General features: G+C 36.7%; 1 protein-coding gene across 7 annotated transcripts in view; it reads right to left on the reverse strand.

Moving 5' to 3' along the window:
• The window catches only part of ARHGAP15 (Rho GTPase activating protein 15), a 619,215-nt gene that overhangs the window by 582,485 nt on the left and 18,084 nt on the right, over positions 1 to 18,646 (reverse strand). For all 7 annotated transcript variants that reach the window (XM_047772000.1, XM_047772001.1, XM_047771999.1 and 4 more), the window contains exon 2: positions 8,797 to 8,975. In XM_047772000.1, coding sequence (XP_047627956.1) covers positions 8,797 to 8,961 — 165 coding nt within the window. In that variant the 5' untranslated portion in view covers positions 8,962 to 8,975. The remainder of the gene's footprint in view (positions 1 to 8,796; positions 8,976 to 18,646) is intronic.

The raw sequence follows: 18,646 nt of genomic DNA on the forward strand, positions 1-18,646 counted from the left end.
GTGAATGGGAAACATAAAAATTCCTCATCTGAAAGGAGAAGCATACAAAATGCATGTAAAGAAGATGGCATCATTTCTGGGAGAAAGTGCTACACTGCTGAACATTTGCTAATTACTTGCAACATGAATTAATGTAAAAAATAATGTCTTTTTCTTACACAGTATTGTTTTGAGATGGTTCTGCTCATCAGTTTTTAATATGCTCTTTGAAAACTGACGTGTACTTTGCCCACATCTCTTTAGGAACACAGGGATTCAAAGACTGGATAAAATACTTTCATGCTTCCCAACACAAACCTGAGAGGGTGATTAAACAGATGGCAACAATAAACTGAATCTGAACACATGAGGGACTAAAGTCCCTTATTAAAAGCCTTACATACTGAGGGGAAGGGAAAAAACAACTCTGGGGAAGTGTTTTAGCAGCCAACACCTTTATGCCTGCCTTGACCTCAGAAGCAGAAGCTAACCAACCATTTACTAATGGGTTTTCTACCACTGGGAGAGGGCATGCAAAAGGTCTTCTGCACACTCCTAGAAGAAGGAATGCAAAAGATCGTGTAGACTTGTGTCACTAAGGGAATGTGACTGCTCCTCACAATTGCTTTCAAAGACGTCAGTTTGAGACACACCAATTTTATAACTATAAATCCATTCCATCCTCACCCCTCCTACACACACACACACACACACATACACACACCCAAAACCTATGCTGGAGAACTTATATTCTAGAAGCACAAGATTTTTCTTCTATGTGAGGCCAGAAACTAGGTATTATAGATTTCTGTGATGACATAGGTATTCTGAATATTTTCAACCTCATTTCTGGTAACAAAAATGATCTCCTATTTATTCCATCCTTGAAACTGGAATTCTACTTATTTCTCAGATCTTTACATTGTCAGTTTGTCCTGTGTTAAATCTATGGGGAGAAGAGTATTGAAGCAATCTTGATGTTTCAGTTTGTAAATATATGTTTGTGGTTATGTTTCCTAGAATACAAAAATGAGCTCAAAAACATAAATATTATATACATCTCTTTCTGAAATAGGTATATACATATATAGGTACAATAGATATGTGTGTGTGTATGTGTGTGTATACACAGAGAAAGAATCCATTGTATGCAAGAAAGGATCTTGTTGCTATAGAGGTCTGCAATTTACTGTGCCATCACACATGCAAAGATGCTCCCATGCCATTGCATAAGGCATTTACAACCTAGGGGATAATCAAGTCAGTGTTTTTTCTTCTGTTTCTCAACCTGCTTCAGTTCTCTGCTTCACTTGGCAAGTTTTTTGAGTGCCATTTATGAGAAACATTCAGCATCGGTACAGCAATGATTTAGCTTAACTTAGTGCTAGTAATCAAAGCACAACGTTCAACATACTGTGTTTTAGATTAATCAAGGTTATAATGATGATTTTTGAAAACTGATTTTTGAAAATAGGAAAAGGTACAAGGTATAGACAAATGTAAATCAAATGGCAAACATTATTTACCAGTTTGGCATTTTACCTCTTTGTGCATGTACATCACCATATAACACTGTCCAATTTTAATTCGGTGGATTTGATACTTAATAAGTATAAAAAGACTTTTCTCAGCTTCTGATATAATTGTACCTGAAATGATACATATCACCTTAGGAATTTTCCATAAAATCCTCTTAATAGTAGTGACTATGATTCCAAAGTCTTCACACTTATTTTAAGAGTAAAGAATACTATATGAATTAAATAAGAGATGGTGCAAATAATTTAGTGGAAAAGCATAATTGCTGCCACACAGAGTATTAGGTAACCTTTTTTAATTAGAATGTACACTTTTAGATTACTGATTATGAACATCAGGGGACCCAAGATTTTGATTCATCAGTAATTCTCCTTTATGTCTACACTAAGATGTAAAATGAGACCTCTGGCTTAACTTGGTATTTCAGAGCCTTTATATGCTGGTGCAGAATCTGTTTTACCTGTAATCTCTAGTACTGCTCTGCCCCCTTGTGCTGCTACAGTGAACTCAACAGAGGAACAGTTTGCCTTAATCTTTGTACATGTACTACAGAAAAACCCCACTGTCACTTCTCACTTTTCTGGCAAGTTCAAGGTCAGTATCTAGCTATTTTCAGCTCATCTCTTCTTGATCCATGCAGAGAAATGACAAGTTAACGTGATTCGGGGTCAGCTGTATTACAGGAACCGTTACATAAACGGAGAAAGTGAAAATCAATCCTAGCTGACAGTGACTTCGGGATAATCAACATTCACTGGATGCCTCTGTCAGCTCGCTTGCATCCAACGCCGTGTGACTTCTGTCAGATCTTTTTAATAAAACTATATTCTCACTTTCAGCAACCTAAATAAATATTTCTCTTGAGCTGAATTTTTTTAGACTATGTCAGCCTTCCAGATTTGTAAGACTACGCCAATAATGGCTTGAAAAAATTTACGGCTAATACTTATTATCTTATATTTGTTACTGAGCTGAGATTGAAGGTACTGCTACAAAAATGCCCTTTTTTGAGTGATCCATAGGTGCTTTCCTTACAGACTGTTGCATCTTCTGCCTTGAACTCAGCACCTTTTCCCAAACCAACCTCAGCTCTCACCTCTCTCCCCTCCTCTTTGTTAACAGAACACCTTAATAAATCATTTCATGTAGGGATATTAGGTTTTTTTCCTCCTTTTTAGATGTTTGTAGTTGCTTCCCCATTTTATCTCTGTATTTTCTGCCATGACATTTTCCCCTAATTCAGAACTGGAAATGCAGTATTTAACAAGATGTTCCACTTTAGTGACACTCCCACTGACAGAACCTGATATGTCAGTTTAGGAAAGGAGCTATTTTTATCCCACCCACCTTGTGCTCCTTTGAAACTGTGAGGCAAGCAGTACTCCATTGAAGTACAATTTACCATAATATTAGTTGTCAGTAAATTCAAAGACGGAACTCCTAAAGCTATAAAATGGATTAAAAGCAATTTAAAAAAGAATTAACAAACTAGAGTAAGAGTATACTGTCAACAAACAAATGCTCCATCATAGGACTGTAATTTGGAATTTTAATTACCCCTCTGCTTCTGTAACAAAACAATGTCTGAACTGGCAGCGATTTGAATCTCTCACAGGTCATTGAGCATTCTAGTTAATTACTCTATGAATAGCCTGTTTTTCTCCCCTCTGGAAACACGTTTCTAATGGCAGTCAAGGTCTGACAAATGTGTCATCTACATAATTAGCTAGGAAGCAACACAAAACATTAAACATGCTTTGTGCCGACAACTATCAAAACATTTCATTTGTTGTCAATTATTCATTACTTTGTAGGTTCTGAAGGGGTTGTTATTATGGAAATAAGTCCAGATGCTAACAAGGTTAGAGTTTTGGATTCAAATTAGTAATCAGAGGACTAACTTAAAAAAAATGTATCTCATGTACATTCAGCGCCATGTTCAATCAGTAGGAGATTATAAACAAATTTAGCTATGCTCAAGTTAAAATGGAAATGATGCAACCATGAACATGAACTCAAGAGTCTGGCTCATTCTTTGAGGTACAGACTCTACACCACGGAGAAAACTTCCTGAACCTTTGGCAAGTCCAATTTGTGCTTGGTAAACAGAGTTAAAGATTTTTCACAGCATGAGATAACATGGGATGGCAAGGACAAGGAAAGAAATCTCTAGTGGTTTTTGATTCTTCTTTTCTCCTCCAGGGCATTTTATGTAAAATCAAAAATCTAGCTAATAAACATTTTTGCTTCACAGCATACTAGTTACCTTAGGTAACCCTTGAATTCCATGATTTCCTTCTTTCTTTCTTTTTTTTTTTTTGTTATTTCTGAAATCTTGTCTCTTTTATTACTGTTTTAATATCATATATAAAACCAAGTTTTGTCTTGAAAGCAGTACGCCTAATGTATATAGAGGATATAAAAAGATTTCTCAACAAAATTGACCTATCAGTGGCAAAGAAAATTGCAGTGGAAGACACATTATTGCGTAGTCATATCAGAGGTTTGGATCTATGAAGAGTCTCACTCCACTGTCCTCCAGCTTTTCCTTATAAACCAAAATGGCTTACAAATGTCATCCACAATAGTCCAATAAAGATTAGGAACAAAACACTGTCCTTACACTGATGAGATAAGAAAGATTTAACTGCAGAATGCAGTATGTAAGAACAGTTCATAAGGCTTGTTCTCCAATCAGAAAAAATAGAATTCAAATTATATTTGTGTGTGTCTAGAATCTAATTGAGATGATCAGTTTATTTTCTACATAATGTTTGTGATCAGATGCCTGTGCTACAGAGCAAGATAAAAAGAAAAGAAAGAAAATAAATTTTATCAGGAGAAATCAAGAAGACCTGTCATCTACAGGGTGCACAAAATATGTCAGGAAATAATTCTACCCTGAGTGTGAGAATGCCCAGTTAATAAAAAAAGATCATCTACTCGCTAAGAGAAAATAATTGTCTGTATATTTTTCAAAGCAAAAAGGCAATCACATCTTACACTAAATAGGACACATTAAAATAAGCTTTAATAATCTTTATGCAGAAGGAAACTAATCCATTTTCAGATCACAAGATCCACAGCAATAAAAGGAAATCATCAAACTAAAAACAGTTTTAGAAATGGTTGCAGCCTCTCATTTAATTAACATGCAACAGATCATATATTTATGAGGAAGTCAAAATATTTAGGAAGGCTATAATCCTGTAAGCCTTAATGTGGTATAAAAACAACAAATAAATGCAAAGTGTTACTGTTATACATGCCTGCCTGATCAATGGTTTTCACATATTGATCTATAAATGGAGTTGACAGTCTGTGTTGGCTGCACATTTTCCAAGCAGCGCTATTTTTACACAAAACCAATACGGGCAATTACCTTTGTTTGAGATGCCAAGTCTTATCAATTCAATGTGATTTAGTGTCATTTTAATTAAATATCAGGATCCACTTCAGGACAATTTATACAAACAAAGCCTCAAACCTAACTATAAGCTTGATTTGAAGTAAACATGGATAAGTCCTACAGCCTCATAATATTTCTCAAAATCTCTGCTAAACAGAAGGCTTATATTTTTAGTAGCAATTTTTATGTCTGCCTTTTTAGCTAGCCACAACTTTGGCAAGTAGCCTACAATCACAGAAGTAAGAAACAAAAGAAAATTGTTTCCTCTTTTTTCTTATAACATATTAAAATGAAAAAATGAAGGGCCACTGTCTGTTAACAGAAGTGCATGGAGTATTGTATGTAAATGGTTAGGAATGGCTTGACCTAAACCTTCATTTGAACACTAAAAAATATATATATATATATATATATATATATATATATATATATCCCTGTCTGTGACGGCCAGGAATGCAGTGATGCACTTCTGCGAGGTTTACGAAAATGGTGAGTGTTCATACATGTTGCTGCTTAAGACACCAGTATTAAATGCCGGCACTGCTCCTGCCTGCAAATCCTATGTCTGTAGTTCCCTGACTGGGGCTATTTAAGCTCTTCATTAATTTCTATTCTAAACTGTCTAGAAGGCTGGACATCAATCTTATAAATCATATCAAAGCCACATTAAATGTTTTGCATTGGCTATTTTCTGATTGCATATTAGCCTTTTTAGCCCTTAAAGAGGCACTCTACTTGCCCCCATGTAGGCTCAATAAGCCTTCTGCTTCTGTGTTTAGCACATTTGGGTAAATCAGCAGTCCACCTTAAAGAGGTCTCACTCCAGTGCCCAGAGTGCAAGTATAACAACAAATCACTGTGACCACAGAGCTTTCCCTCCCACCAAGGATGGTTTCCAGATGGCTCTCACAGATACACGTTCTTACTAACCATGTCACTCTAGGTCCAAACCTTCCCAGCTCTCCAACATGTCTTAGGAAGCAGAGTAGCCTCTTGGAATTTTGAAAAGGCATTGGTCTTATTAAGCACATAAAAATAATTGTTTGGTGTGTAGCAAAAATGATGCATCCCACTAACACAATACTAATGGAGTATTGATACCTGCTTTTCTGGAATGTTTCCCTGCAGCACTTAAGCAATCAAAACTTCTAATTCAACAAGTAAATTTACCTGTATTTGCATAGCTTAGGGATGAATAAATGTCTATATTTCAAATTACTCCTCTATTTAAGATACCAGGAATAGAGGCTCTTACGACAAACATAGAATTTTATATTGTGCTCTGAGTTGTCATATTAAACATATTTTTATTTAAGCAAAATTTGTAAAGAGGAATTTATGAATTAATGACAAAATTATTTAATTGCTTTGACCCTGGCATCTTTTTTTATCATTTTTCATAGTAAGTGAAATAATAATAATGTGATATCAGATACTTGTATTATTATATACTCCAATAAGTCCATATTAGCTTTGCATAGTTGATATGTGAGTGAAAAATAGTATGTATACACCATAGATAATTTAATAGGATGCAATTTTTTTCTGTACAGATTAAATGTATGTGTCTCTGTTACAGCAAACCATACTGTATGTGAACCTATGCACATGTTTTTAGTATATATCTCCTCTCACTTCTCCTAAGTTCAAAACCTCCCCCCTTGACCTCATCCCAACCTCCAACTTCTGAAAAATCAAGTTCTTAGTTTAGCCTGGGCAGATATCTTTAACAGGCTTGTTTGAATAAATATGCCACAATACTTTACATTCTGTCAGTATCTAGTCAGAAAATTGTACATGGAAAAAAAAAGATGAAAAGAACTGAGACAGAAAGAAAATTAGTGCCATGGCAAGCTTTCAATACAGTATCTCTGAGCCAAGTTTTCTCGGTGAAATGACATATCCTCACTAAAATACCCCTTTTATATAATTATGCACTGAGCACCCATAACCAAAAGTAACTTTTATTTTTGTTCCTTATCGAGGAATACATATTGCCCAGGCTAAGTATGCGGAAACAAAACCTGGGATAATTATAGCTAATTTAACTTTGGAAAACTCTTGATTCTCTAGCCGTCCCACATATAACCCTCCAAACTAAAGTTATGTAACAAGGTAATATCAACAATGAGAAACTGCATGATAAAATCCTGCCCAAAAGTGAAAAATGCTAATTTTGTCTCATTTAGCAGCTGGATACAGAAATGCTCATTAGTTTTAAGAGGGTTAATCCTTTTAACTTTTGCATATTGATATGCCAATTATGCCTAATTGTACAAGAGGCATCAGTCAAGGTAATAGTGCATAAACACATGAAAGTTATTAAGTACATCCCAACATGTAATAAAGTAGGTGTTAATTGGTAGCTGAGTTCTGCGGGCTATTGAGGTGGATAATTCATTGAGAGATGGATCACTTGTAATTTCTCTCCATAATTCCTTTTGCAGTCTCATGCTGTGATGTTTTCATGCTTGTCAAAAACAACTGCGGCATAGTGCCTTTTGTTAAACACAGCCAATAAAATATGTTAGGCATCATTAAATATACTTAACTTTTAAACTTTTTCAAAGGTACAGTTCTTACTGATAATACATTATAGAGATTCCAATAATTTACTCTAACCACTGTCTCAAGTTCATGGTTAAGGAAATGTTTTTAGCAGATTCCAAAGCCAAGTTAAGCTGGCCATGTTGTGCCTCCCAACAGACAATACTTTGAAATGAGAAAGTAAAGAAAGAAAAATGCATCTCTTAGTACCATATCAAGGGATGTATTTCTCACTTCCAAAATATAATCACTGGCTTCCTCATGCTAAACTCATCTATAATGCTTGAAGAAAGAGTGATTAAAATAATATATTTCTCAGGCTCCTGAGATCATTGTGGGTTAATTTTGCACTTGAAATTCGAGTGAAAAACAGAGAATAAATATAATCAGTAACATGCTACTCAGCAAGTTGATCTCATTTAATAACTCAGTTAGGGAGCTGAATATTTCATAGGCCCCTATGATATTAACAGAACACTCAATTAATAGCTCACTTGTTTCTGCAGGGTGACTGGGACTCGGAGCCTGTCCCCAGCTAACCTATTTCTTGCTCTTGCTCTCACTGTGAAAAACAAAATAGATCCAGGGTCCAAAAGAGTGGCTAACATTGCATAAATAATTTTGAAACATCCTATGGCCTCAGCTGCAAGTTACCACCATTATGGAAGAAAATTAACCAGAGGAGACTCATTGCAATCAGTGTGTTTAGTGGCTCAGGATGCGTGCAGGGGCAGGGACACAATTGGCAGTAGAGTTCATCTCTAACTATTTTATTTCAAATCTTCCTAATGACACATTATGGAGACAAAACTGCTTCCTCTCCAAACCTTAAATCACCACACCATATCAATTGTTTAAGCTCATTCCAAATCAAATTGTAATGTCCCATATCATATATTGTTGAAAGATTTTAAGGAAGAGATTTTCACTTTTTTTTAAAGATTTTTTTCCCCCTCAGTTTATTCTTAGCTAATTTTAGCCTCTGGCTTCTGAAAGTGATGTACTGTATTTGGAAGTACAAACACCACATGCTAGCATAACCTCATTATTTTTATGACACTGAAGCATGATAGTGGAGGCCCTTAAAATGAGTCAAAGGTGCTCTTCAGTCTAGCTCCAAATCCACTTTATCACTCTGGATTAAGCCCAGCTCTTCTCTCACAACTGGGGATATTATTATGACTATAAGTAGGCAAGATAAAATGCATTACAGAAACAGTTTTCTCATGCACATTAGGAAAACAAACAAAACAAGGCTAATTAGATTTTTTTCTTCTTTGTTACAAAATTCTGTATTAGGAAACTTGGGGTATTGGACTTACAGGTTCAGTGACCTTCCCAACATCGGTGAGGATCATGGATTTACTTTGGCTCAGCCTGTCGTGGTGGCTGTTGGCATTTTTGATTCTCATTTGCACAGCTCCGGTGGCTTGTCGAGTGGGATTCAGTGTTTCCACAGAGGTATCAGAATTTGTTGATTTCTGCATATTACACTGTTATCCTGATGAAATATAAAAGCATTATATTATTCTAAATTATATACTTTTCCATGAAAAACTCCTAGTGGAGTGCATGTCTCTATTTATCATTAAGGTTAAAAAATGAAATAAATTCTCTGCCTCTTTAGTGAAGAAGAAGGTAGTTACTATGCAGTGCTTTTATCAACTGGGACCTCTGTATTTGGACACTACTGTATACCTGCCAGAGGATTTCAATTAATGGTCAGCACAATTAAGTTTTGTGTGGTTCCTTAATTCGATTAAGGAACTTCTAATGGCAGGATGATATGGTTTTCCTTATGCAGAAATGATGTTGCCAATGAAGTATCTTTAGGGTAAATGCTCTTTTCGCTCACATCATTGATCTATTACCCAACCCCATCCTACCCCAGCTTCAGACACTACCACCAGCAAACTTTTTGTTGAACAAAAACCTGTGTGAATAAGGTCAAATTTAAGTGAGCAAAACTGGTTGTAGAGCAAACGAAGCTTGTCCTATTGACTATCAAATATGTAGGCTTGGCCTCTTAGCAGGGTGCAGAGTCCTAGTGCCCACCCCCACTTGCAATATCCGCAGGGAAAAATTAAAATTCCTTTGTCCACTGCCATCTGCCAACTGAACTAGATTTAGTAGCTTACCTGGATATAATATTTAGGAAGACTATGAACAAAAAGAAAATGAATCCATACTGTTTATTTAATTATGTTTATTTTAATAGAAGGAGTCTGATCCAGGCAGAAAAATCCAGTGTGGGCAAATTTTTAAAGAGTGGCTGTGAGAAAACAATAATTCAGAAAAAGAAAACAAAGGAAATAAATTGGCTGGGTGGACCAGGAGGGCTTATAGTTGTTTCCCAAATCTATAATCCTTTTCAACTGCCCCTCCTCACAAGTTCCTCAAGTGAACAGATCTACGCATTTAAAATAGAATATTTGCAATGCAGATATAGACTCTAAAGCCTCTAGAAACACACCCTCTTCTAGCCTGAGTGTTGCCTCCCTGTCTCCTTATATAGACACCCCATAGCTAGACTGAGCCCATGGGTACATTAGAGAAAATTGTCACCAATGAGTTACAGAAGCCAGTATAATCTACAAAAAGGATACATTTAAAGAGCCAACTGCATCAGGACTCCTATGTTTGTTGGACAGTGGGTCTAGAATGATGGTAATGTTCAAGTTGAGTAGATACTAAAATGATTGGGAGGAAAAGTGTTTCCTCATAATTGATACCAGCTTGGAAATTGAGCAATAAGCCATAAAGAAGGTCAGTATTTATTGAATATTTACTATGTATCAAGCAACTAGCTGATTTAATTCTTACAAAACTCCTATGAGATAGATATTAAACTTGTATTTTTATAGAGGGGGAAAAGTGAGGATCAGAGTGACTAACAATTTTCTTAAGGACACTGAGTATAAAGAAGTGGAGGAGTATGTATTTTATTCTACCCAAAAAGGCCCAGTTGTCCATCAACAGATGAATGGATAGAGAAGTTCTAGTTTGTCTGCACAACAGATAAATGCTCAACAACAAAAACTGAATGGACTACTATGCATACGATCAGATACATGGATGAACAGCAAATTCATTGTGCAGAGGGAAAGAAGCCAAGCAAAATAAATAAAGAAATAAATCTTCTTATTGAGTACTTATGATTTAACTTATACAATATTTTTGAAAATGCAAATTAATGTACAGTGAGAGTAAACAGATTGGTGATTGCCTAAGAAGAGGGTGGACCCTGGATACAAGGAAATTTAGGAGGTGATGGATATGTTTGTTATCTTGATTGCAATGGTGGTTTAACAGCAATATACATATCTTAAAAATGATGAAATTGTACACTTTAAACATGCACTTTAATATACTTCAGTTATAGCTAACAAAATTGTTTATAGGAAAGTTGTATTAAGAATTCCTTAACCAATTTATTTTGCTCATATATTCATTTTCATAATCCTATATGAGATATATTTTAAATAGTTATCTGAGAATAAAATAGCTCTTTCAATAGAATTCAAAATTATAAAAGAAAAAATCTTATCCCCACTATTTCATAGAAATATAATGACAACTACATTAATAAGGATCTTAAAATGCATCAAATATGACCACTAATGTGTATATGAGGGAATCTCACCTATATAACTAGAATAAGATACAGAGAGTTTTAAAAGTAAATGCAATCACATGTAGATGATACAAATAGCTATTTCTCCACCTATCCCAGTACAGGATAACACACTTGGTTTTTTCCTGTGTAGAATTTGTTATTGAGGCCTTCATTTTTTCTTAGCAAAGTGACATTATTTCAAAATAATGAAGCAAATCTATATATCTTTTACATTTATAAAGATGCTACTACTAAAAACATGTTTTTTTTTCCAGAGTATATTTCAGTGAATGAAGTAAGTATGAATGAATAAAATGAGAACCTAGGTATGTGATTGTAATGGAGGCCTTAGCTTCATTATAATTAGACAGGTTGCCTAAAAAGAACCCATGACGACTTCTAGTGGCAGCACTATCTCTAATGGCCACCTTTGTGACCTTATACAAGTCCATGGACCTTTGTTTCATCATTGGAGAAAAATGATAGTGAGGGGGCATGGGCAACCAGGAGGATTGCTGGGATCTGTAGGGTGCTTTTCATTTGTTACTGCTGTGCAGAAAGTCTGGGAGCTCAAGAAATATTACTGCAGATTTACAGAGCTCAGTAGTTTTAGGCAGAAAGGAACAATGTAAACGCTTTGGTATGATCTGATGCCCAAGGGATCTGGATGAGGGTTGAGGGGAATCTATGTTTAAACATATAAATCTTTTCTAAAAAATCTAGGTTCTCCTTAGAGTGCATTCAAGGCTTGATCTTCCATATTATTCATTAGATTCAAACTCTAAAGGTGGTGTGTTTGCAATACTGGTGAGGGAAATACTCAGGTTAAAGCCACTGTCTTTTTTTTTTTTTTTTTTTTTTAGGGCCACACCTGTAGCATTTGGAAGTTCCCACGCTAGGGGTCCAATAGGAGCTGCAGCTGCCAGCTACACCACAGCCACAGCAAAACAGGATCTGAGCCACATCTGCGAGCTACACCACAACTCATAGATCTTTAACACAATGAGCAAGGCCATGGATTGAACTTGAGTCCTCATGGATACTAGTCGGTTTTGTTACTGCCACACCACTGCAGGAACTCCAAAAGCCACTATCTTCTGACCAAGAGCATGAAGCCACTGTATTTTCATAGCCCCACCATGTGCCATTTATAGAACATGTTGCTTCCTCAGAGTATGCATAAAATTCAGGGTCAAATCAACACTTGCCTTCTTGCATTGATTACACAATTAACCCATAATTTGCCTAGCGATGTGTTACTGTCAAAGGGTATCTTTAAAAATTCTCTTATCTGGCTCCCCCCAACTCTTTTTTGGAGACAGGCTACAGAAAAGAATTTCAAAATTTTCCTTCTTCAGATCTTTCTTTTAAGATGAACTTTCCCCCCTCCCAGTGTTAACATTATTTCTCTTTTCTCACTCTCTCCTCTAGCTATCACTTCCTTTCCAATCTAACCCCCATCTTCACATTTTGTTGATAACCCACCACACTCTGTTTTTTCACTTTATTCAGCTTCTTTTGTATTTTATTCTACAAAGGCATTCACTTGATACTATTCATTGTTGTTCTCGTATTTGCAAATATTTGGTGGTTTCTAATTTTGCAGAGCACCACATTGCTCTGAGAATGGAGGAAATGACAAAAACCTTTTCTTAAAGATTCATACCCACAGAAAATAGATTATCTAGTCGATGTTTATTGAGACTGTCCTGAGTGGCGGGCACAAAATCGGAGGGCTAAAGATACTCTTTTTGTGTGTTTTAGGTTTTTACTCGTTTGTTTCAACCAAGTGCTTTCCAGTGGGTTGGGAAATGTAATAAAGAAATCAATGATTCACTGAGAATAGAGTTGTGCCCAGGAGGAGAGAGAAGCAATGGCAACAAACCCCGGGGGAACTGGGGGGCATGGAGAGAGAAAGTCTGCAAAGGATCACTTGCTACTGTAGCTAAGTCAGGGCAGGATGGGCATCCCAGGCAAAGTGCAGCGCAGAGGTATGCAAATAACTGTGAAATTGTAAGGTCGATATTGAAATAAGTCATGAAGAAAAACTACAGTACAGGGAAAACTGTAGTACCATGGACGTTCAAGAAAAAGATAACTGTTGGATTTCCTGAAAATCCATTTGGCCTCAGTGTGGATGAGTCCAATCATCTTACTAGTCTCTCATAGGGCTGAAGGATTAACTGAGAGCCCCATCCCTCTAACTCAACCTGAGGCTGGTATTCTAGACACTCTGAGGGAGAGAATTTGGGAAGAGGGCTTTCACTAGCATAACACACAGATGTCTTGTATGAATGAATGGAGTGCAAGACAGAGGGAAGCAGGACACTCTCCCCCCAGGAGGACACCGAACCCCCAGCAGGAACTGAAGAAGGAGGGAGAACACAGGAGGAAGGAAACCTAATGGACTGAAATAACAGTTGCAATGTGGCTGTGAAACTTATAACTGCTGTACTTGTGGGTTTAGAGATGATTTATTCTTATTCATCCTGTTAGACACCTCCCATACTAAATGTATAGGGCTGAATTAGGCCAAATTTTACAAGTTGTATTTGGATCCCTCCCACTTACGGTTCTTTCTCTTTACCCTCCTTCAACTTTCCCATTTCCCCCTCACCTACATCCTAATACTCTTTTGTTGTCCCTCTGCAGTGCACACTATGATCCTTTTCATATTTTGGCTACCAAAGTCCCCCACTGTAATACCTTGGGTCCCATCTTATCTACAGAGTCAGCATTTCTGCAACTCCATCATCTATTTTTCCTTACTTGCACCCATCCACTCAGTGAATCATTTAGATGTACATGGGAAAGAAATGATTAAACTAATGTCATAAATGATTAGTTAGACTTCCCATTAACTCTCAGGGAATCATTTACCTGAATCTCGGACTGGAAACTCCTCTGGCTATGTGGGAAAATACCTTGCAGTATAAGTGCTTTGATACCCTACTTAGTGTATGATGTTAAATAAGTTTAGAGGCAGGTAGCGTTTGTGACTAGAATTAGCATTACATTCGAGTAAATGCTGCCTCCTGGAGTTATGTGATGTGATGACCCTGCCATGTGGTCTAATTTCTGAGTCGTTATGAAAGAAGTTTCCAGGGGAACAAACTCCATTATAAAGCCTTCCCAACCTCAAGTCAAAAGAAACCCTCAAACCCCAGGGTCCATCATGACTTGCTCACAGCATTAGGGAGTAAATGTAATTCCAGGAACCTAAGTATCAATTTCAAGATGTACTCAGAAAGGCAATGGAAAGCTCTAATTTGTGAGGCTTCTGTGTTAAACCAAGAATATACACAAGGTTTTGAAATCATTTTCTGTTGTTACATCAGTGTTTTCATCTCTCATTGTCCCTCAAATTTCTAGATTTGGTAGAGCAGATTGGAAAATCAATAATATTTGTCTATGCTTATTTCTATACAACCTAGTAACATCAAGGATTTTTTTAACTGTGGCATTTTAACCATAAGTTTCATGTGCTCTATGTACCTTTCCAGTATTTTCCTTGTTCTTCCTATAACATATCATCTACTCGTCATTCTTATTGTTAGAAAATTCTGTTAGAGAAAACATTGATAGCTTATGCATTTATATTCTTACAGGAGGCACACAGAGGCACGGTGAATGACTAATGAAAATATTGAAAAATTAGTTTATTTTGCATCTGTCTAAAATATCCATTGATTTTACAAAACTCTCAAAATAAACATTCCCGAGTTAGAAACTGAAATGTAAAATCCCTTGAGACTGGCTTCACAATTTCTCTAGACTTCCTGATTTTTATATGTACCAAGAGAAAAGCAAGAATAGCTTGTGATGTTGCACTAGTTCCACTTTCAATACTGGTTTAAAAACAGGAAACAGTGATGAGAATGCACTTCGTAAGAGACACACAAACTTGGGTTCTGCTCGCAGACTTGGCCCAGTGGTATTCTGGGCCTGATTCTCCCACTTACACTGCAAATACCCACGTAGAAATGAATGTGATATTTCATCTAATCATAAATTTCATAGCAGCTCCGTCATTTGTTGCACTCTGTTAATTACACTAAGGCTTAGCAGCTTGCCCTTTTCAGTTAGAAAGTGTATTTTTGACATCTCTTCCCATCAGAACATTAAAATAAAAGTATATTAGGAGTTATTTGAGCTAGAAGAAACTGAATAGGCACCATGACATTATATCCATGCTGCAATGCTTTTCATGCTGCAATACTTTTCATGTCTTCTGTTCACCGAAACTCAGAGTCTTCCCCAAGATGCCACAGCTTGTTCAAGTGGTCCAGAACAAATTTCATATCTTACATCTCCAAACATCCTTGCTATAGTCACAGACCCCCACCTCCAAGTGGAAACTATGTGGGAAAATAAGGTAACAAGAATCACCAAGGAAGGCTGACAGAGATAAGAGAAATAAAATTGGGTGAATTGATCATAGTACATCCATAAGTACAGATCATGTATACTAGTTAATCTTTCTATTAATCATTTATAAATGTTCCTGTAATTCCTGAAAAAATAAGAGACTTAATTAAATGTTTGCAGAATATAGAAATAGAAAACAAATGTGGAAACTAGTTAATGCCAGAGTACATAGTCTAGGAAAGCATTACCAATAGGAAACTGTCTTTGACCAAGTGTCTTTCTTATTTTAAAAAGAATATGCATGGGGTTCCTGCTGTGGCAAAGTGGGTTAAGAATCTGACTGCAGTGGCTTGGGTCGCTGTGGAGGTGAGGGTTCTGTCTCTGGTCCTGCAGTGGGTTAAAGGATCTGACGTTATTGCAGCTTCAACACAGGTCTCAGCTTACTTTGGGTGTGGCCATAAAGATAACAGTAATAAAATAAAAATAAAAAGAATATGTATCACTTACTTTGGCCAATGGTTCTAAGGCCAGTGAATGATGGTTATTTCACAATGTTAGAGGCTGCAAAGAAGCAATGCTTTTCATGTCTTCTGTATATTTGTTAGTCACCCCTGTTAATACCAACACCTTATGGTTTTATTTTATTTTATTTTATTTTTTGCCATTTCTTGGGCTGCTCCCACAGCATATGGAGGGTCCCAGGCTAGGGGTCGAATCAAATTTGTATGTAGAAACATTCAAATTTCTAATAATATGAACAATACCATATTTCCATTTCATATAACCCTTTTTGTTTATTTCTTATTTGTAAAAAATGACCACATTTAAGACCAGGTTGAAATTTAGCAGGTTTCTGTGTTTGGACAGTAGAGAAAGTTTCCCTTGCGTTTCAAATTTCTTCAGGGGCTTGATACTTTTTCTCCACATAGAAAGATTCTTTTGTCTGACATGGGTCACCCCTGCAGATTTTGTGAGGAGAACTGTCTCAGAGGTTAACATTGAGTGTGCCCCAGAATATTCCCATTTCATGGGTGTTAGCCTGGGTTTTCATTGAGTGGCACTGAGCTGTCTGGTCACTAGAACCACCACAAGCTACAGTCCTCTCTGCCTTAACACACAGGAACCCCTCGTGGTGCTATCACCCCATTCCTCTTCCGGAACGTGTAGGAAGGGCTGTTTCTCCAGGTTGTCTAAGAGCATGGGGAAACTCCACAGATGAATATTATTTCTCTGAGAAATTCATTTCTGTCCCCTAGAAAGATCTTGTGTTGACCTGTGGTACAGCACGGTCTGTTTGCTCCCCTGTGGAAATGACTTGTGACCATGGTAGCTCCAGTAATGTATGGCATAATGTATGGCACAACCTCCATGCTACACTTTCCTGACAGGTCAGTAATTAACTTGCATTGGGATTGTTTGTCGTCTCTACCAGAGCAGCCATTTACCAAAATAACATTTTAATTTCAGTTTCCTTCCAGTTCACTTTCTTTTTCTTTTTTTTCCCCTGTGGCTTCTACATCTCTATTAAGTCTAATTTCCCCAGACCACTTTCATAAGTGGAAAGAGTACAATAAAACTCAGTTTCAAAAATGTCAAATATAATGAGAAAGGAAGATCACAGTAAAGGAATTTGACCATAGCCACCCCATTGGGTAACATTGTCTTTGACTGGGCAGGTGTTATATACAGGAAATGTGATAATAAGGCTTTGCATTTAGTTAACTTCTATCAAGGATTCTGGGTGACTGCATTTAGTGAAAAAGTCTGGCAGGTCGGATGCATGGATAAATTGTAATACAGTTATTGTCACTGCACATGTCTATCCTAAATGGTGAAAATGACAAGTAAATATAAAATATGTTTTAAGTAGAATAAGTACTAAACAAAACTGTGTGGTAGGCAACCTTGGTATCCTGCTGCTAGATCTCATGCCCTTGGGCATTTTAGTCTGTTAGTCCCCATCCTACTGGAAGAAAAGCAACTGATTTTATATTTCAAATAATTATTGAGCCTCTATTCTGAGAAATAGACTTTCTAGATCCCATAGTTTTCTGTGAAAATTATTAAGAATTCTGGGGTATAATTAGAGATAAGCATGCTTGCTTACCATGGAGTCTCTTAAGAGTGCAATGGAGGATGGGACTGAGAGCAATTTCCAGGTAAAGGTGACACTGAACTTGATGTTGTATGATAAATAGGATCCAAAAGCCAGAAAAGGGGTGTCAAGAGCAGCACAGGGTGAGGTCACAAGATTTAAGGAAAGGCAAAGTGAATATCCATAACAAATGACAGAGTGGGGTGGCTAGCTGGGAAAGCTAGGGGGAAATGGTTGATTAGGGGTGGATTAGGAGGAATTTATGGCTCTGGAAAACACTGATGACTTTGTTTAAGGCATAATCCCTTTCCAAAAGACTTGTTGACAAAAGAACCAGAAGAATGGATCCCCAGCTCCTGAGACTGCCCAATGAACAGTAGCATTCTTATGGGATGCTTCTTAATTTGCTTTAAATCAGAATAAATATGATAACATCTATTTATAAACACTAATCTTATGATAAGAGCACCCATGATCTGGGGCAAGTTTTTAGGAACCTCACTTTGAACTTACAGGTTATCAATCAAATGAAGATAAAGGTAAAAACTTCGAAGGAATGACAAAATGAAGCATTTAAAGAAGAGAGGTCCAAGGGTACAATTACACCTTATTAAGGACATAGAAAAATAAAGTTAAGATTAGTGGAACTGCTTTTCAATTTCCCTCTGGTGATCAGGTAAGCAGCAAAAAATAGAAAAGCAAATAGGAACAAAACGCCTGAGCTATTGTAATTATGTTCAGGCAGCATAAGAAATTTTATGAAATGGCAATCTCCTTAGATACACAGGAGAACCATAAGGGGCATAAGCAATGCAATCTTCTCTCTGTTTCCTCTGTCAGTTTTGACCTAATCTAGCAAGAAATGCTGAGCCATTTTCCGCCTCTTGCGTACAAGTATCAATTAAGGGAAAACAGGGTGACTATCTTAGGGCACTGGATGATGAAATGTCACTTAAGGAGAAAACATCAGCTGTAGAACAACTTGTTCAGCAGTCACAGAATTAAAAAAACATTGACAAAACAAGCAGTCTCAGACACTCTCTGGGACAGGACTGATTCTCTGATCTTTGTTGGAGGAGTACCAAGTGCAAAA

This window comes from Phacochoerus africanus, chromosome 3 (assembly GCF_016906955.1).
Source record: "Phacochoerus africanus isolate WHEZ1 chromosome 3, ROS_Pafr_v1, whole genome shotgun sequence".
In the NCBI taxonomy this organism is placed as follows: Eukaryota; Metazoa; Chordata; class Mammalia; order Artiodactyla; family Suidae; genus Phacochoerus; species Phacochoerus africanus.